Raw genomic sequence first — 15,188 nt, 5'->3', positions numbered from 1 at the left:
CATAACCTCCGCCACCTGGGGTCAGACGACACAACAAGCTGCAACTTGAATATTCAAAAAAAAGCCATGGTGAAACATTATGATTGTGTGAACTGGGGTTTTGTGTATTTTTCTTTTCTTGGGGAGAATGTATAGTATCAAACATTGAGGGATTGATCTCATTACTCAGAGATATTAGACCACTGACGTGTGATAAAATCTTCATTTAGGTGCTAGCATTGCAAGAGGGTAGCATGAGTTATTTATGCCCCATGGCACTCAAGAAGGCATAGGAGGAGGCATGTGTGCAATTAAGATGGCAATACAGCTTTTAAATGTCTGTGTTGACTGCCACTTTGAAATAGTTATTTAATGCAGAGTAGCAATGCTTTGTAAAAATGGCTTGCTCAACAGGAAAAGTAAAATTGCTTGTGCAATTATAATGGTGTGCAACCAGCCAATGTAATGCAATGAAGTGCAAACAAATAATGCAATAGTTTTTATTATGTTGGCAGTCAATAAAAACCTTCAGCTAAACCTGCTGTTGCAAACAATGTTTGCTCATAATATGGTCTGCCACTAAACTGGATGTAAGAGAACTTTTTTAAAAAAAGATTCCAGAATCCAACTAAAACTTTCTACGACAAAATTTTGAATACTTACTCAATATCCTTCTCAAGCTGTGCAATACGTTCTTTCTGTAAAAGTATCTGAGAATCTCTCTGTTGCACAGACTCAACGAGGTACCTGTAAGGCTGCTGTACTTGGTTCAATAAGGAATTGCCTCTGTCACGCTGGAAATAAATAAATAAATAAATAAATGTGATTTTAGAAAAGAGAACTTAATGCTCTTTATTATTTAAAGAATAATCTGGTGTACAGCACCATGTAAACACCATTTTGAAAGTTGTACCCTGAAGCTAAAGGTGTATTAAACTTAACAGTGCAACTGACTCATGACTCAGAATGATCAGTAAAAAGGATGCTAACCTAGGTCATTTTAATGCTGTTGGAATATTTACCGGCTATAAAGTTCATTAATACTGCCAAAAATAGTATGAAATTGCTAACTGGAAAAAACTGAAATATACTTTCAAAAGTAGAACACACAACCTATGCTTATTATTTGTATAACTGTGGCATTTGACAACATTTCAGAATTATGTATACCACAAGAAGAGAGCAATCCATAGTAGTCTCAGGGTGGGACATAGGATAGTTCGGATCCCTGGATTTGAGGTTGGAGACAACGATCCAACCTTGGCCCCAGGAGTCCAAGCTCCCCCCAAGCAGGGAGAGAACCATGCAGGCAACCTTGGAAGGGAAAATAAAGGGGGCATGCCAGGGGGCAGGGGATGGTTTATGCTGTATTCCCAGGACTCCCCAGCCTCTTTCCCTCACCCATGCCAATGTCTCAGCTAGAAAAAGCCTGTCTAGCGAAAATATAGAGCGGGAGGAGTGCAGAGATGAGGTTCGCCTCCGCCTTGCCTCCCACTCTGCTTTGGGTGGCCGTAAGCCTCCGAGTTTGGAGACACATGACCATCTCCATAGGATTGCGCCTTTTTTATTTCATTAATTGTGAAAGATGTATCCTAAGAGTTAAGGCACATAAAATCCATGCTACATATCAGTATAGATGTTTCAAAATTCATGGCCCTTTCCCCATTATTTTCCAATCCCTACACAACTCTCATTTCTGATAATACACTATAGTGTTTTTCTTACACCCCAATCAACAAGCCAGTTAAGCTTTGGAGCAAAACTAGCTCCCTCCAATCAAAATGGGCAAAACATGTTTAAATTAATCTAGTTTAGCTTAATTCAGCTGCAAATTGGGTTGCAAACATGAGTTTTCTAGAACAGACCTGCCCAGTACACCCTGTTGTACAGAGCATACCAGGGGGGATTTTTTCCTGGTAGATCGCATCTGCATGGTTGACATGTAAACTAATCCTGAAAACCTAATGATATGGATCAAAATTCATTCTCAGACTATTCCTCAGTGAAAGTATAAACAAAAGGCTGGTTCAAGTGTTAACCCTCTCATGTGAAGGTCACAAAAGGAATATGGTCTAGCCACCTGCTTCACTCCATGACATGGAATGTTTCCATAGCAGGACATGTGGTACTTATACAGACACAGACCACATGATAAACCCTAGAGATGCGAAGGTTCAGAAAAAAACCAGAAAAATTAGGAAAAAAATAAGTTGTTTCCCCTCACCCCCCGGACCATCATTGTTTTGTTTTTTTCTGAAAAATCGAACAACTTTGGATTATGATATATTTTATTTTAGATTTTAAGACAAAATATTTATATATTGTTACACATTGTAACCCAGCTTTTACTCCCCACAAAATGATTTCTAAAAACTATGTAATAGGAACACTTTTATCGAAAGACTAGAGATGTAAAATGTCTGGAAATAATGAAGCCATTGGGGGAAATGTTCTTTAATCTTCTCTGTAAGATTCCCAGCATAGTTATTTCTTTCTTTCCTTATTAAAATGATTGATTGAAAGTATATTTTACTTATCGACATTTATGCTCAGTTTCCCAAAATGTGAGTAGAGCCACCATTGTACATTCTTGTTCTGTTGAGTCCCATGTTTCTGATGCTGTCATTTACTGTTGCTGTAATCTATTCAGACAATGATTACAAATTTACTAACTGAGTTTACTTTTAAAAGTTTTAAAATATAATGATAATTTTATATAAAAATATATTCTGGATATCAGCTGCTTGAGGCTGATGGGAGCGGATATCCAAAATATCTGGAAAGCAACAGGCTGGGGAAGGCTAACTTAAAGCAACAAAGTGACTTTAGATCTATAAAGAGCGCTAAAAGAACTATTGCTTATTTTTATTTTTATTTTCAAGATTTCAGGTCCCTTCCCCCCTGGCCAAAAAGTAAAAACAACAACAACAACAACACAGAGACAAAAACCTGTGTCCCCCCCCCCCCACACCCACAATTGCATCAAAATTTCCAGAAATTTTACATCTCTAGTAAACACAAAATATTACACACTGCTATAGAGAGTAGACCACAGAAAAGCATTTTCTAGCACCTTCTACAAAGGTGGGAAGTATTTGAAAAATCCTTTGAAAACTAAACCTGGAATACATAGACTTTTCTTACTTTTCTGTATTAAAGAAGAACTATGAGCTACAACTGGTCTAACTGCATTATTTTGGTTCAGGTCTTCCCAGAAAGAGAACTTCTACTTAGAAGTCCCCACCAAACAAATACAGAAGACGTGTCTCCTGACAGAAGCTTATTAAAATTTAGAATATGCCAAATATTTAATCACATTCAAAGACCCACAGGCTGCTGTTGGGTTATTTGAGGGTTGTTTCTACCTCCAATAAGCCATGCTGCCTGGGTTCGGATGACATGGCTGCACCCAGGCGGGTGAATAGGCAAATGGTATCCGGCACATGCCTCAGCTTAAACAAATCACCATGGTGTCAGGATTTGAGACAATAGGAGCTATCCTCTAAGCTCAATTAGCCTAACAAAGCAAGGCAACTGCCTATCAACTAAATGGACAGTTTCCTGCCATGGCTGACAGGCTTTTAATCCCTTCAGGGAGGCTCCTCCTGCCGTGACACTAGTCTGATGGACTACCTCCCACCTACTCTCAACTCCGTCTACTTGACCCTGCAGTAGAGTCTGTGATTTCTCAATTGCTACGCTCCCTCCCCCTCTGACAAAGTTCCTAGTGTGGGGAAGCGGGTAGACAATATCTGAGCCTTGGCCTCCTGTTCAATAAGCTCCTTGGAAGATTCCTCCCTGACTCCTGGAGAGTCTTGGAGAATTTCTTCCCCAGCTTCCTGTCTTGGCTGGTCTTCTACCTCAGCCTCCGAGTCGGATTCAGAAGCCAAACCAGGGAGACCGAGCCTCATCCTGACACCTGGCTTGTTTAACTCACAGTGACTGGGTTCAGATGTCACAATAACCCATGGTGGGTTAAATAAGTCACGGTGGTTTATTTAACCCATTGTGGGTTATTGTGTCATCTATCTGTTGTTGTTTTTAATGCACAATGTCTTATTTGGCCAAAATAACTCACTCTGATAACCCACAGTCTGCAGTAGGGGTTATTATCCCACCACGGATTGTCATGTCATCTGTCAGCTCACATCACTGCTGCCCTGCTAATCCCTGGCATTCTCTGTATGACAGCAATGTCTAGGGGGTGAAATGTGCAATTTTGTTTAGCTCTAAAATGCTATAGCACTTTAGCGACAACAAACAAGCTTCTATACCAGCAATGGTTGGGGGGGGGGGGGATGCGCCAGTTTGCTTTAGAACACTTAAAGGCATCCAAGCCAATAATAGCTATGGGGAGGGGAAAAGGAATTGAGGGTGTTGATGACACATCTGGTGCCTCCTGACTAGGAGAGACTGTGTGTGAAGTCTGGTCCCAATCCTGTAAACTTCCAAGGGTTTATTTGTGCCATCCCCCTTTTTGGTACACCCCGTATTTCACTCCTTGTAGCCCCTGCTGCGATATAATGAATGCACAATAGTTTAATAAGCTACGCACCGTAGTTTATTAGTCTGGTGGTGCATCGGGGAATTATAGACTATTTCAAAAATAAACCATTGTGCGTATCTTAAGCCATGGTGGACTAAAAAGACGTCTGAACACGGCCAGTGATTGTGCAAACCAGCACAATGTTTTTAAAGCCACAGGATGACATGTTCAAAGACCAACTAGTACAAAAACAAAGGAAGGTTATCCCACGTTTTTATTTCCAGAAAATGGAAAAGCACTGCATTTAGTTTGTCCTATTGGCGACTCGAGCATAAACTAATTATGTGAGGGAAAATGCCATGAGATTAACAGAATTTACTTCTATGGACTGTTTTTAGGATTAAGTTGTTAGGAGCATTTTCTATACATGAAGGAAGTGGCCAGAATGGCTGTTATTAGGAACTGGATGACAATTCTGCTACTTCCTTCTAGTATTCAAGTTGTTATCACGAAAAGCCAAATAAAAGAAACTAGCACTTCGTTTATGATACTATTATCCAGCTATAATGAACTGTGAATATGAGGAATTTACTGTATTTTCTGTTTTTGCCATGCACCCAGACATTTCCCCAGGGTAAACTCTGCTATTATATGGAAACCACATTTTCTCATTCCTCAAAATACTATGTTTTGTCTCCCATCAATTTCCAAGCAAGTAAATTAAAAGACCTACTGAGTACTCTTTGATGCCAGAATAAGTCATACTCACAGTAGACTCATGACTAACTTTTGTGAACCACCCAGCGAGCTTCGGCTATTAGGCGGAAATGCAATAAATAAATTAATAAACTTAAGTCCCATTAATTTCAATGACTCTGCTCTGAGTATGACCAAGTCTGGATCCAACCTATTGTATTGTAACTAATCAAACCATATATCCCAAGTATCAGTAAAAGTGTATTCCATAAAATGTCAGCTAAAAGCAAAATTTGAAAGACAGTAAATCCAAAAAGAATTTTGTGATTTTATCAGTGATAGCAATTAATGAGTATTGTATGTTAAACATCTCAGGAGACTGAGCAGTATAGGAAAACTGGCAAGTTGGCAGATAAGTCTGCCTTTATGGATAAGGAATCTGAAGAACAACTGTATAAAAGCAGTGATGGATAAGGAATCTGAAGAACAACTGTATAAAGGCAGTGGTATTACAGGAGAAAATAAAATACCTCAAGAACATTGAACCAGTTTTGCTAGTTCTTCCCTGTTCAGAAAACAGAGACTTATCTGTCTAGTCTGCATTTTTGTTTAGTCTGCAGAGTAATCTGTCTTTTCATCTTTGCTTTAATACAACATAAATTGCTCTGAAAAGGATTAGCAGGTATGTGTTTCCTTCAATTGTCCGAACTAATACATTAAAAATGCTGCACTAAAATTCCAATCCATACATGTGTGTGTGTGTGTGTGTGTGTGTGTGTGTGTGTGGTGTTGTTGGTCACTGTATACCTCTTGTGAAATGTGGGTAACTTGTTCCTTCTGGCGCTCCAGATCTTTTGCAAGCAACGTGTTTTGCTTTTCTAGCTGTAGTAACCTTCTTGCCAAATGGACACTGTGCCAAAAGAAACAAAGGACATCTCAAATAGAATCTATTCCAAAATATGACAAATGAAGCCACACAGAACTTATCCTTTACTTTTCATTAACATATTAGCAAGCAAAATAGACAATACAATATTATTTACAACGCTATTTCATTAATCCCACTTAATAGAACTGTCAGGTGCGACTCCCCTGGTCTCCCCTGGTCTCCATTTGTGATACACTGCAAGAACACAACAGTCACTCTCCTGGGCAAAGGGTCTTTTTCAAATTGAGTTGCTTATTCTGTTATATGTGTGAGATTAGCAAAACATTTTTGTGTGGGCTAATAATTCTGATGGACTTATTTTCACGACTGTTGTAAAGCTGATTAGAAATGTTTGAGTGCAGAAGAACCTGCTTTAGTGTTTGGGCCAAATTGGATTCTTTTCTAGCATTACTCCTGGAAGCCCATAGCCCACACATGCAGTTTTAACTGGGTTAGAACAACAATATTCAATACTCCCCCCTCTTTCCCATAGCATAATTGTATTACTTTGCTTACAGCAGCAACTGCCTCTATCTGTTGCATTTTAGATAATTATCAGAAAGCATCCACGGACCACAAAATTACCTTTAGGCAATCATTACAGAAAAGCATCTCTCCCACTTGCACTTATCTAAGCCATAGTAAATTATAAAACCATTGGAGTAAACATATGAAGTAATTTATTTTTATAAAAGAAAGAAAGCATGACACAAAATATTGAACAATACAAAGTTTGTTCAGTACTGCGAAGGCTTTTTTTCGTAAGTGATATGGGCTTATAGCAAAGCCATGTGACTCAACTATTGCCAAATAAACAAATAAATGTAGGATGAAGGATGGAGAATATTTTTATACGCAAAAATAATGGCAAGTAACTATGTTCTTTTTTTTAAGCACCAGTAGTCTGGAAACTTACAGTGCACACACAGAAATCTCTCTACAAATCTTATTCTGCGGGCTGGACTTCTTCTTCTTCTTCTTCTTCTTCTTCTTCTTCTTCTTCTTCTTCTTCTTCTTCTTACTTCTATTATTATTATTATTTTGTTGAATGTTTTCGTTTGCAACAAAGATATCCCATAATTCCTTTTGGACACAATACAAACAAAATTAAGCTCGCTTAACTCCCACTAAATTTAACTGGGGCTTAAAAGTGTGCTTAACTTCCTTTGGATTGCACCCACCGATAGTGACGCAATGGCTTTAATACAAGAATGGATCTCTGTGCATTAAGGGACTTTGCCATTCTCTTCTGTGACTAGGAGAATACCATGTGCGGGCAGTAGAGAACCCCTGCACATGGATAATTTATCTTTCTAGAAGACCTATTCTAATAGATGTGGGCAAGGTGAGAAGTGAGACTTCAGGTTGTATTCTTTTGCGAGAATTCAGTGAAGGCAGTTCGTGCAGGAAGGGAGTTCTATGGCAGAATTTGAGACTGTGTGGGCGTTTCTTTTGCTTGAGTTTATGTATGGAACACCCATCACCTGTTTAATTCAGGCCTTCCTTCCTTGTAGCTATCTGTTTGGTGGATGTGCATGTGCAGCAGCATGGAATGATCTGTGAATCTCTACGGATGCAATTCTATGCATGTTTAGACAGAAAAAAAAGTCCTACAGCTCTCAGCATTCCCCAGCTAGCCAACCATAAAATACAATAAAATTCCAAAATAAAATTCCGTTATAATATAAGCAGAGGAAGGTCCTGCAGATAATACAGAGGCATTAGATAGAATTGGATAAAATGTCTCTATTTAATAAAACAAAAGAATGCTTAAACAGAAAAGGGTTTGCCATACGGTGAAACGCCATAAAAGGGGCCAGTCAAGGCTCCAGGGGCAGAGGCCCACAATTTAGGTGAAGCCCATTCTCTCATTCCCATCAGTTGAGCCTCTTTTTTATATATATAAATATTTTTTTTTATTTTCCAATACTTAAACATACTCAGTTGAGCCTCTATCATAGTTGGAAAAAGGTCTCTCTATCAGATCTTAGGGTGCAGAGAGGCTTGCTGTCAAGGGTCCCAACCTGGGTTTGGAGGTGTGTCAACCAGTTCTGGATGGGGCTACACTCCCCCTGAAAGACTGCGTTTGCAGCTTGCGGGTTCTTCTGGGTCTGTTGCTCCAAATGACAGCCCAGATAGATGCGACGGCCAGGAGTGCCTACTATCAGCTTCAGCTGATACACCAGCTGAGACCCCATCCTAGAGTTAGAAGACCTAAAGACGGTAATGCACGCACTGGTAACTTCAAGGCTTGACTTCTGCAATGTGCTCTACATAGGACTACCTTTGCGCCTAGTTTGGAGACTCCAATTAGTTCAAAATATGGCAGCCAGGTTGGTCACTGGTGCATCCAGGGGTGACCATATTACCCCAACATTAAAATCACTCCACTGGTTGCCAATTAGTTTCCAGGCAAAGTACAACGTGTTGGTTATTACCTTTAAAGCCCTACATGGTTTGGGTTCGGATTACCTGCAGGATCGCCTTCTCCCATACAGTCCGCCCCACACACACAGGTCCTCTGGGAAGAATTTACTTCAGTCAGCCAAAACTAGGCTGACAACTGTTACCCAGAGGACCTTTTCTTCTGCTGCCCCCAGACTGTGGAATGGCCTGCCGGAGGAGATTTATTTATTTATTATTAATTACATTTCTATACCGCCCAATAGCCGAAGCTCTCTGGGCGGTTCACAACCGAGATTCATCAACCAAACTCTCTCTCTGAATTTAAGACAGCTTTAAAGACCAGCTTTTTCCAGCGAGCCTACCCAGGTGAATTTGAAACCTAAGACTTTTTTAAGATGTGTTGATTGTTATTTTGTATTGGTTTTATATGCTCTTTTAATTAATTTTATGTATTTGATTGATATTGTATTGTTGTACTAATGTTGTTCCCCGCTTTGATCCAAAGAGAGAGGCGGGTAAGAAATTATTATTATTGTTGTTGTTGTATCCTGGCCCTAAACCGTTTATGGCTTTAAAGGTCATCAACAACACTTTGAATTGTGCACAGAAACAAATGGGGAACCAGTGCAGCTCTTTCAGGAGAGGTGTAACATGACCCACCAGCCTTTTTGGTGCTGCATTCCGGATGAATTACAGTTTCTGAAGACTCTTCAAAGGTAGCCTTTTCTAGGTGTAACTAAGGAATGCCTCACCATGACAGGGCTCATCTTGTCAAGAGCAGATACAGTTGGTGCACCAGATTAGGCTGGTCAAAGGCACTCCTGGCTACAGCCCCCACCTGGGCATCCAGGTGCAAGGCTGAGTCCAGAACCATCCCCAAATTGCGAGTCTGTTCTTTTTTTTAAGGGGGACTAGTATCTCCATCCAAATCAAGTTGAATTCCTATTCCAGAGTCAGTCTGTGTCTTGCCAGGAACACCTTTGCCTTAGCTGAATTAAGACTCTGTTTATTAGGGCTCATCCAGACACTGATAAAAAAAGGTGAAACAGAGCTGTCTATTGGTGATATACACCCTATAATCACCAGCAACCCAAATCCCTGGATGATGGTGCTTTCTGTCCATCATATAGATTTGTTGCTGCAGTAGTCTTACACTTAAGCTGTAAAACCAGCCAATCATATGCCTGGATGGGGCATTTTTATCTGAGAGGTATTAGATGCTCCAGGAGCTAGAGCATTTATTGGCTCTGCTGTGTCCCTATTGGTTCTGCTGGACCTCTCACTTTTGATACCATCAACCATGGTGTCCTCCTGGACTGCCTTGCTGGTCTGATGGTGGTTGTGGGACTGTTTTGCAGTGGCTCTAATCTTTCCCTGAGGGTAGGATTTAGAAGTAGTGTTGGAGGACTTGTGACTCATTCCTAGGTGGATGAGGACCCATATGGTTCATTTCTGTCCTCTGTGCTTTTTAACATCTCCTAAAATCACTGTGAGAAGATCGTATAGGGATGTGGAATGGATTTTCATCAGTATGCTGATTATACTCAGCTTTGTATCTCCTTTCCATTGTATTTTGGGGAGGCTATTGAAGTTTTGAATTGATGTTTGGCTCAGTGTTGTGGTGGATGAAAGTAAACAAACTGAAATTAAACAAACAGCAATGCAAATGGAAAAAAAAGAGGAAACTACAGATACTACTAGAAGCTCCGACAATTACAGTTTTTGTGGATATCACTGAAATAAAGTATGTTTCATTTTTTGTACATAGGAAAGTTGTTTATACATGAATGATCTGGTAGAGGGGTGGTTTCTCCCTTGTTCCACACAGGGTTTTCTCAAACTTTTATTATTATTGAATTTTGGATTTAATGATGTAGCTATTTAAAGTCCTTTGGTTGGTTCTGTAAATGTTTGCTGTGCATAGTAGTTACAGATTGCAAGAGCATGATTTCTTTTTACGTAAGAAGTGTTTAAAATACTTATATAAGCCTTCTAAGTTGCATTAGATATGTTTTCATAGCAGTTTTTAATATGCTGTTGGGATGGATTAGAATATTGTCATATGTTATTCCATTCTCTTTTGTATATTATGTATAGTCCCTCTGAAGAAGGATTTACAATACGAAACAAATTGGGCTGAGAATAAAGAGCCTTTTACTACTAGCATCTGGAGTTGCCTCCTTTTTTACTATTGGTTCGGAGGTCTGCCAATCTAGGGATAGAATGCCAGCCTGCTCTGGCTGTGGTTGCACTCTCCTTAAAAGATCATGTTCATAGGCTGGGAGTACTCCTGGACCCAGCCTTATTGCTCAGACATCAAAAGTGTGGCCAAAAGTGTTTCTGTCCAGCTTTGGCTGGTGCACCAGATGCTCCCACTCATGGTACAGTCAGACATGGCCACGGTCCTACATGCATTAGTTGCATCTCAATGGGACTACTGCAATATGCCCTACGTGGGACTGGCCTTGAAAACCACTCAGTAACTTCAAATAGTCCAGAATGCTGCTTCTAAAACTTTGACTGGGGCAAAACGATCATTTCATGTGACCCTTCTATTGTAACAGCAGATCAGCTGTTGTCTCTCTCTTGCATGTTTACCATTGCTTTCTGAGGTATGGCTGGTGACAATATGCAAGAGGGCGTTCTCTGTGGTGAAGCCTCTTATGTGGAACTCCTTGCCCAAAAGGTAAAGGTTATCTTCCTCTTTATTTGTGTTCCATTGGTAAATATAGACGTTTCTTTTAGGGCTCATCTACACCAAGCAGGATATTCTACTATGAAAGTGGTATATAAAAGGCAGGAGACACACTACTGCTTTATAGCAGCGTTGAAGTGCACTGACAACTGTTGGGCCCTATGACATATACCATATACTGCTTTCATACCACTTTCATAGTGTTATATCCTGCTTGGTGTAGATGTGTCATGGGCCCTAACCATTGTCAGTGCCCTTCCTTACCACTATAAAGCAGTAGTGTAGATCCTGCAGTGCGCTTCAATACTGCTGTAAAGCAGTAGTGTGGCTCCTGCCTTTTATATATCACTTTCATAGTGGAATATCCTGCTTGGTGTAGATGCCCACCCCCCCACATTTCATGTACTGATGGTTAGTTTTGGCTCATTGTGTTTTTTCGTCTTTGACACTGTTAATAACTGCATTTTAATGGTGAATTATTGTTATTTTTCTGTCCATTTTTATATTTTGTAAGCCATTTTGGGCAAGTCCATTTTGGAGGGGAAAAGTGGGGGTAATTGGCAGCGGGGCCTATAAAAAAAAATCAAAATAACGAGAGCCAAGGTTTGATTATGTAACCACCACCACTCAAAGTTCAATGTGGCTATGTCAGCTTGGATAAACCATGGGAAAGTATGAATTTCCCAGGCAGAGACACCTTGTTGCATGATCATAAAACTAACACCATGGGCATATTTTTTGCAGCAAGTGTGATTGCTGCTGATAAACTTGTGTCTGCAGTGGTAACACTGAAAATTCTCAAGTAGAGATGTTTGTTAATAAACATACAAGCAGAAGAGGCAAACAGTGTTGGGAAGCCATGAAGGGTCACAACTCCATAGTGCATGTTTACAAACATCTGCTTTCACATTTTACAGTGTTTACTAGTGCAAATATAGGCATATAGGTGACAAACGAGCTTCTTGTGTAAAATGTAAATTGGTTCTTTGACCAAAAAAAACGCAAGCTGTATTAATGTGGAAAACAATTCATTTTTCAAAACTTTTTTCATGCTGACTCAGATATTTTGAGGCTATTTTAAAAGCAAACTGATAATAAGAAAGACAGGTTGCTTACCTGTAACTGTAGTTCTTCGAGTGGCCATCTGTGCAGTCACACATATGGGCTCTGCGCCTGCGCAGGGCCCATATGTGTGATGCACAGAGACCACGAAGAAGAACCAGCTTTTTCGCTTGAAGGTTATATGCAGAACAACAAAAATGCATAGCCAGGAAGTCTTCTCTGCTGTTTTCAAACGAAATTTGACTGGAATGAACACTTTATATGCTCAAGTTCAGTCAAGCATAGGTAAATGGTTTTCTGTTTCAAACAAGTAGGCCTCTTGGAATGTGTACAATACTTTAGTGTGTCGAGGGAAGAGAGAGTTTATACCAATCATTACCTCTTTGGGAAATGTTTACTTGTACTTAGTGCAAAAAGGCACACAGTACAGGTAAGTAGTGTGCATTTATTGCAGCATGTCCTGAAACTAAAGTGTTTTGTGTGAGGCATGAAGGGAGAAAAAAAAAAACCCAGACAACTAGCCATAGGTAAACACAAGGTAAGTTTGTTGTTGCTTTCATTTTCTATAGACAAGCACAGCTTTCAACAGCCTGAGAAATGCTGACTTACTGCAGCAGCACAGATATGCTTTTGCTTTTCGGCACTGATTTGTATAGATGAAAAGAATAGTGCCAGACATTTCGCCAAAAATGGCAGCTTGCTGCAAATCAGCTATATTTTTCTTCAAATGGAATTGTCTACAATGACAGACAGATAAACTTTGCCACAGTGAACCTTGCTTAGCAGGCTCTTAAAAGACACAGATTTTTGTTGTTGTTGTTTAGTTCGTGTTAAATTCGGGTTGAGTGGATTCTTTTGTCAGTGGAAGGATATCCTGTCATGTAATGAAGGGTGGGGGGATTAGACTTGCTATGAGGAAGGCATGGTGGGGAAGAGCTGTTGGCCAGCCTTGTGGTGTTTTTGGTTCATGAAACAACAGAAAAATTCCAAATGCTAAAATTAAGAACTGTAACACCTGCGTCAACATGCATGCACCAACATGCACACAAACAAGGAAACAAGAAATTCAAAAGATAAATAATGGGTGAGACACTGCCGTGCAAGAGAAGGATGGCCTTAATGGGCACATTTTGGATTTTGCTTTAAAAAGAAAATGCGGGGAACATAGAGCAGGGGTGGTCAGAAAGTAGATCTCCAGGTGTTTTGCGCTTCAACTGCCAGCATTCCTGACCACTGGAAGTTGAAGTCCAAAACAACTGGAGATCTACCTTCTGCCACCTCTGACGTAGAGCACAAAGGTGGATCAGGTGTGTCCTATGGGCACAAGCACTCCCCATCCAAGGCTTTCCCCTCCTTCATTTCACTATTCTGTGTGCAAATTCCCACTTCTCTCGCACTGCGGTACTGATAGCGGGTCACTGGTGGTTGCTGTTTTGTTTGTTAAGCACTAGTCATCTCTCTAAGCATGCAATTGTAAACACACTATTACTATAATACGTAGTTTACCATGGATCGCCTTGTCGTGCAAACCGTGTCATGGAATTGTTGGCGACACACATATATAATTGATTTATTTCCTGCCATTTTATTATTTATATTTATTTCTTGAGGCTTCAGGAAAGGTTAAAATATAAAATCTGCCTTTAACCTTATGCTTCCCATGGCTTTATATCAAGCAGCCTTCCTGCCTTTTATTTAATTTATTTATTGCATTTGTATACCGCCCTATAGCTGAAGCCCTCTGGGCGGTTTACAAAAATCAATATAGACTGGGCATGAAAAATCAATATACAAAATGTAAAACCATAAAAATATAAAAGCAGCTAACGTTTCAAACAATTTTGAAACTCTCAGCCAGGCCAAAGACAGTTAGCAACATATGCTGTTAAATGCCTGGGAGTAAAGAAAAGTCTTGACCGGGCGCCAAAAAGATAACAGTGTTGGCGCCAGGCGGGCCTCATCGGGGAGATTGTTCCACCATTCTCCCTCCCATCCCAATATTTTCTTTTCTTCACCTCTCTTCCCACACCAGTGGGCTCATCCTCACACCCATAATGCAGCCCTGTTGAATTATTCTGTTATAGTGAAGCAATATGAATTTGACATTAAATGTTTAATATCTTTATGACAGAGAGTTTCCTGAAGATATGGATTTCCCTCAATCAACTGTGACAGTAAAGTGAACTGCAAACAGAGGAAGTAAATACAAATGAAACACAAAGAAAGGTTAAACATAGAAGACTGAGAAGAATACCTTTGAGTGAGAGCTGAAGTTCTGTAATCTAAAGATGCCTGTGAATTGCCCCCTTTTCCCCTTCTGGAAGCATCCCATCATGCCTCATGCCACTCTGGAGGGTCTCCTGACTTTTGAGGGCAGTTTTTTTGAGGGGCGCAGCAGGCTGTAGCAGGAAGGGAGGTGAAAAGTCCTGAGGTGTGTACAGACTATGGACATGGGATCCTGGCCAAGGTAGACAAGGTAGATCAAGAGAAAGAACTAGTGTTCTACTGATAATAAGTGATGGCCCCTAGTCTAGAGGAAAGTGGGGGAAATCCTTGAAATGAATTACACATTACTCACAAATGTATGTAATAAAATCCTGAAGACTCCTTCTCCTAAGGAGAAGCAGGTTCAGAAGGGAGCAATTTTAAGTGAAGTAGCAGTAGTTTGAGGGGAGAGGAATACTTAGGCCTTAGCCTACTCACTACAACATCCCCTGCAGGCATTCCTTCATCACCACCACCCTCAACCCTGCCCCATGTGCAAATATAGGTTTGGAATACTGTGAAAGGAGTGGAAATGTCAGGGTGGTGGTGGTTGCAGCAGAAAAGCAGTAGACAGGAAATAGAGGTAAGCATCCTTTCCTTTCCCACTCCAAATTGCATCCTACAAAAATGCAGTTTTTCCTTAGAACCAGGGACCTCTGGGTTTTTGTGCA

General features: G+C 40.2%; 1 protein-coding gene across 1 annotated transcript in view; it reads right to left on the bottom strand.

Annotated features, from left to right (window-relative positions):
- The window catches only part of PIBF1 (progesterone immunomodulatory binding factor 1), a 132,210-nt gene that overhangs the window by 41,483 nt on the left and 75,539 nt on the right, over window positions 1-15,188 (bottom strand). Inside the window, exons 14-15 of the mRNA XM_063126002.1 lie at window positions 5,969-6,071; window positions 643-773 (exon numbers count right to left, since the gene is read on the bottom strand). Of these exons, the coding sequence (XP_062982072.1) occupies window positions 643-773; window positions 5,969-6,071 (234 nt within the window). The remainder of the gene's footprint in view (window positions 1-642; window positions 774-5,968; window positions 6,072-15,188) is intronic.

This window comes from Elgaria multicarinata, chromosome 5 (assembly GCF_023053635.1).
Source record: "Elgaria multicarinata webbii isolate HBS135686 ecotype San Diego chromosome 5, rElgMul1.1.pri, whole genome shotgun sequence".
NCBI lineage: Eukaryota > Metazoa > Chordata > Lepidosauria > Squamata > Anguidae > Elgaria > Elgaria multicarinata.
Note: the sequence above shows the minus strand (reverse complement) of the source record. Positions and strands in the feature narration are given on the sequence as shown.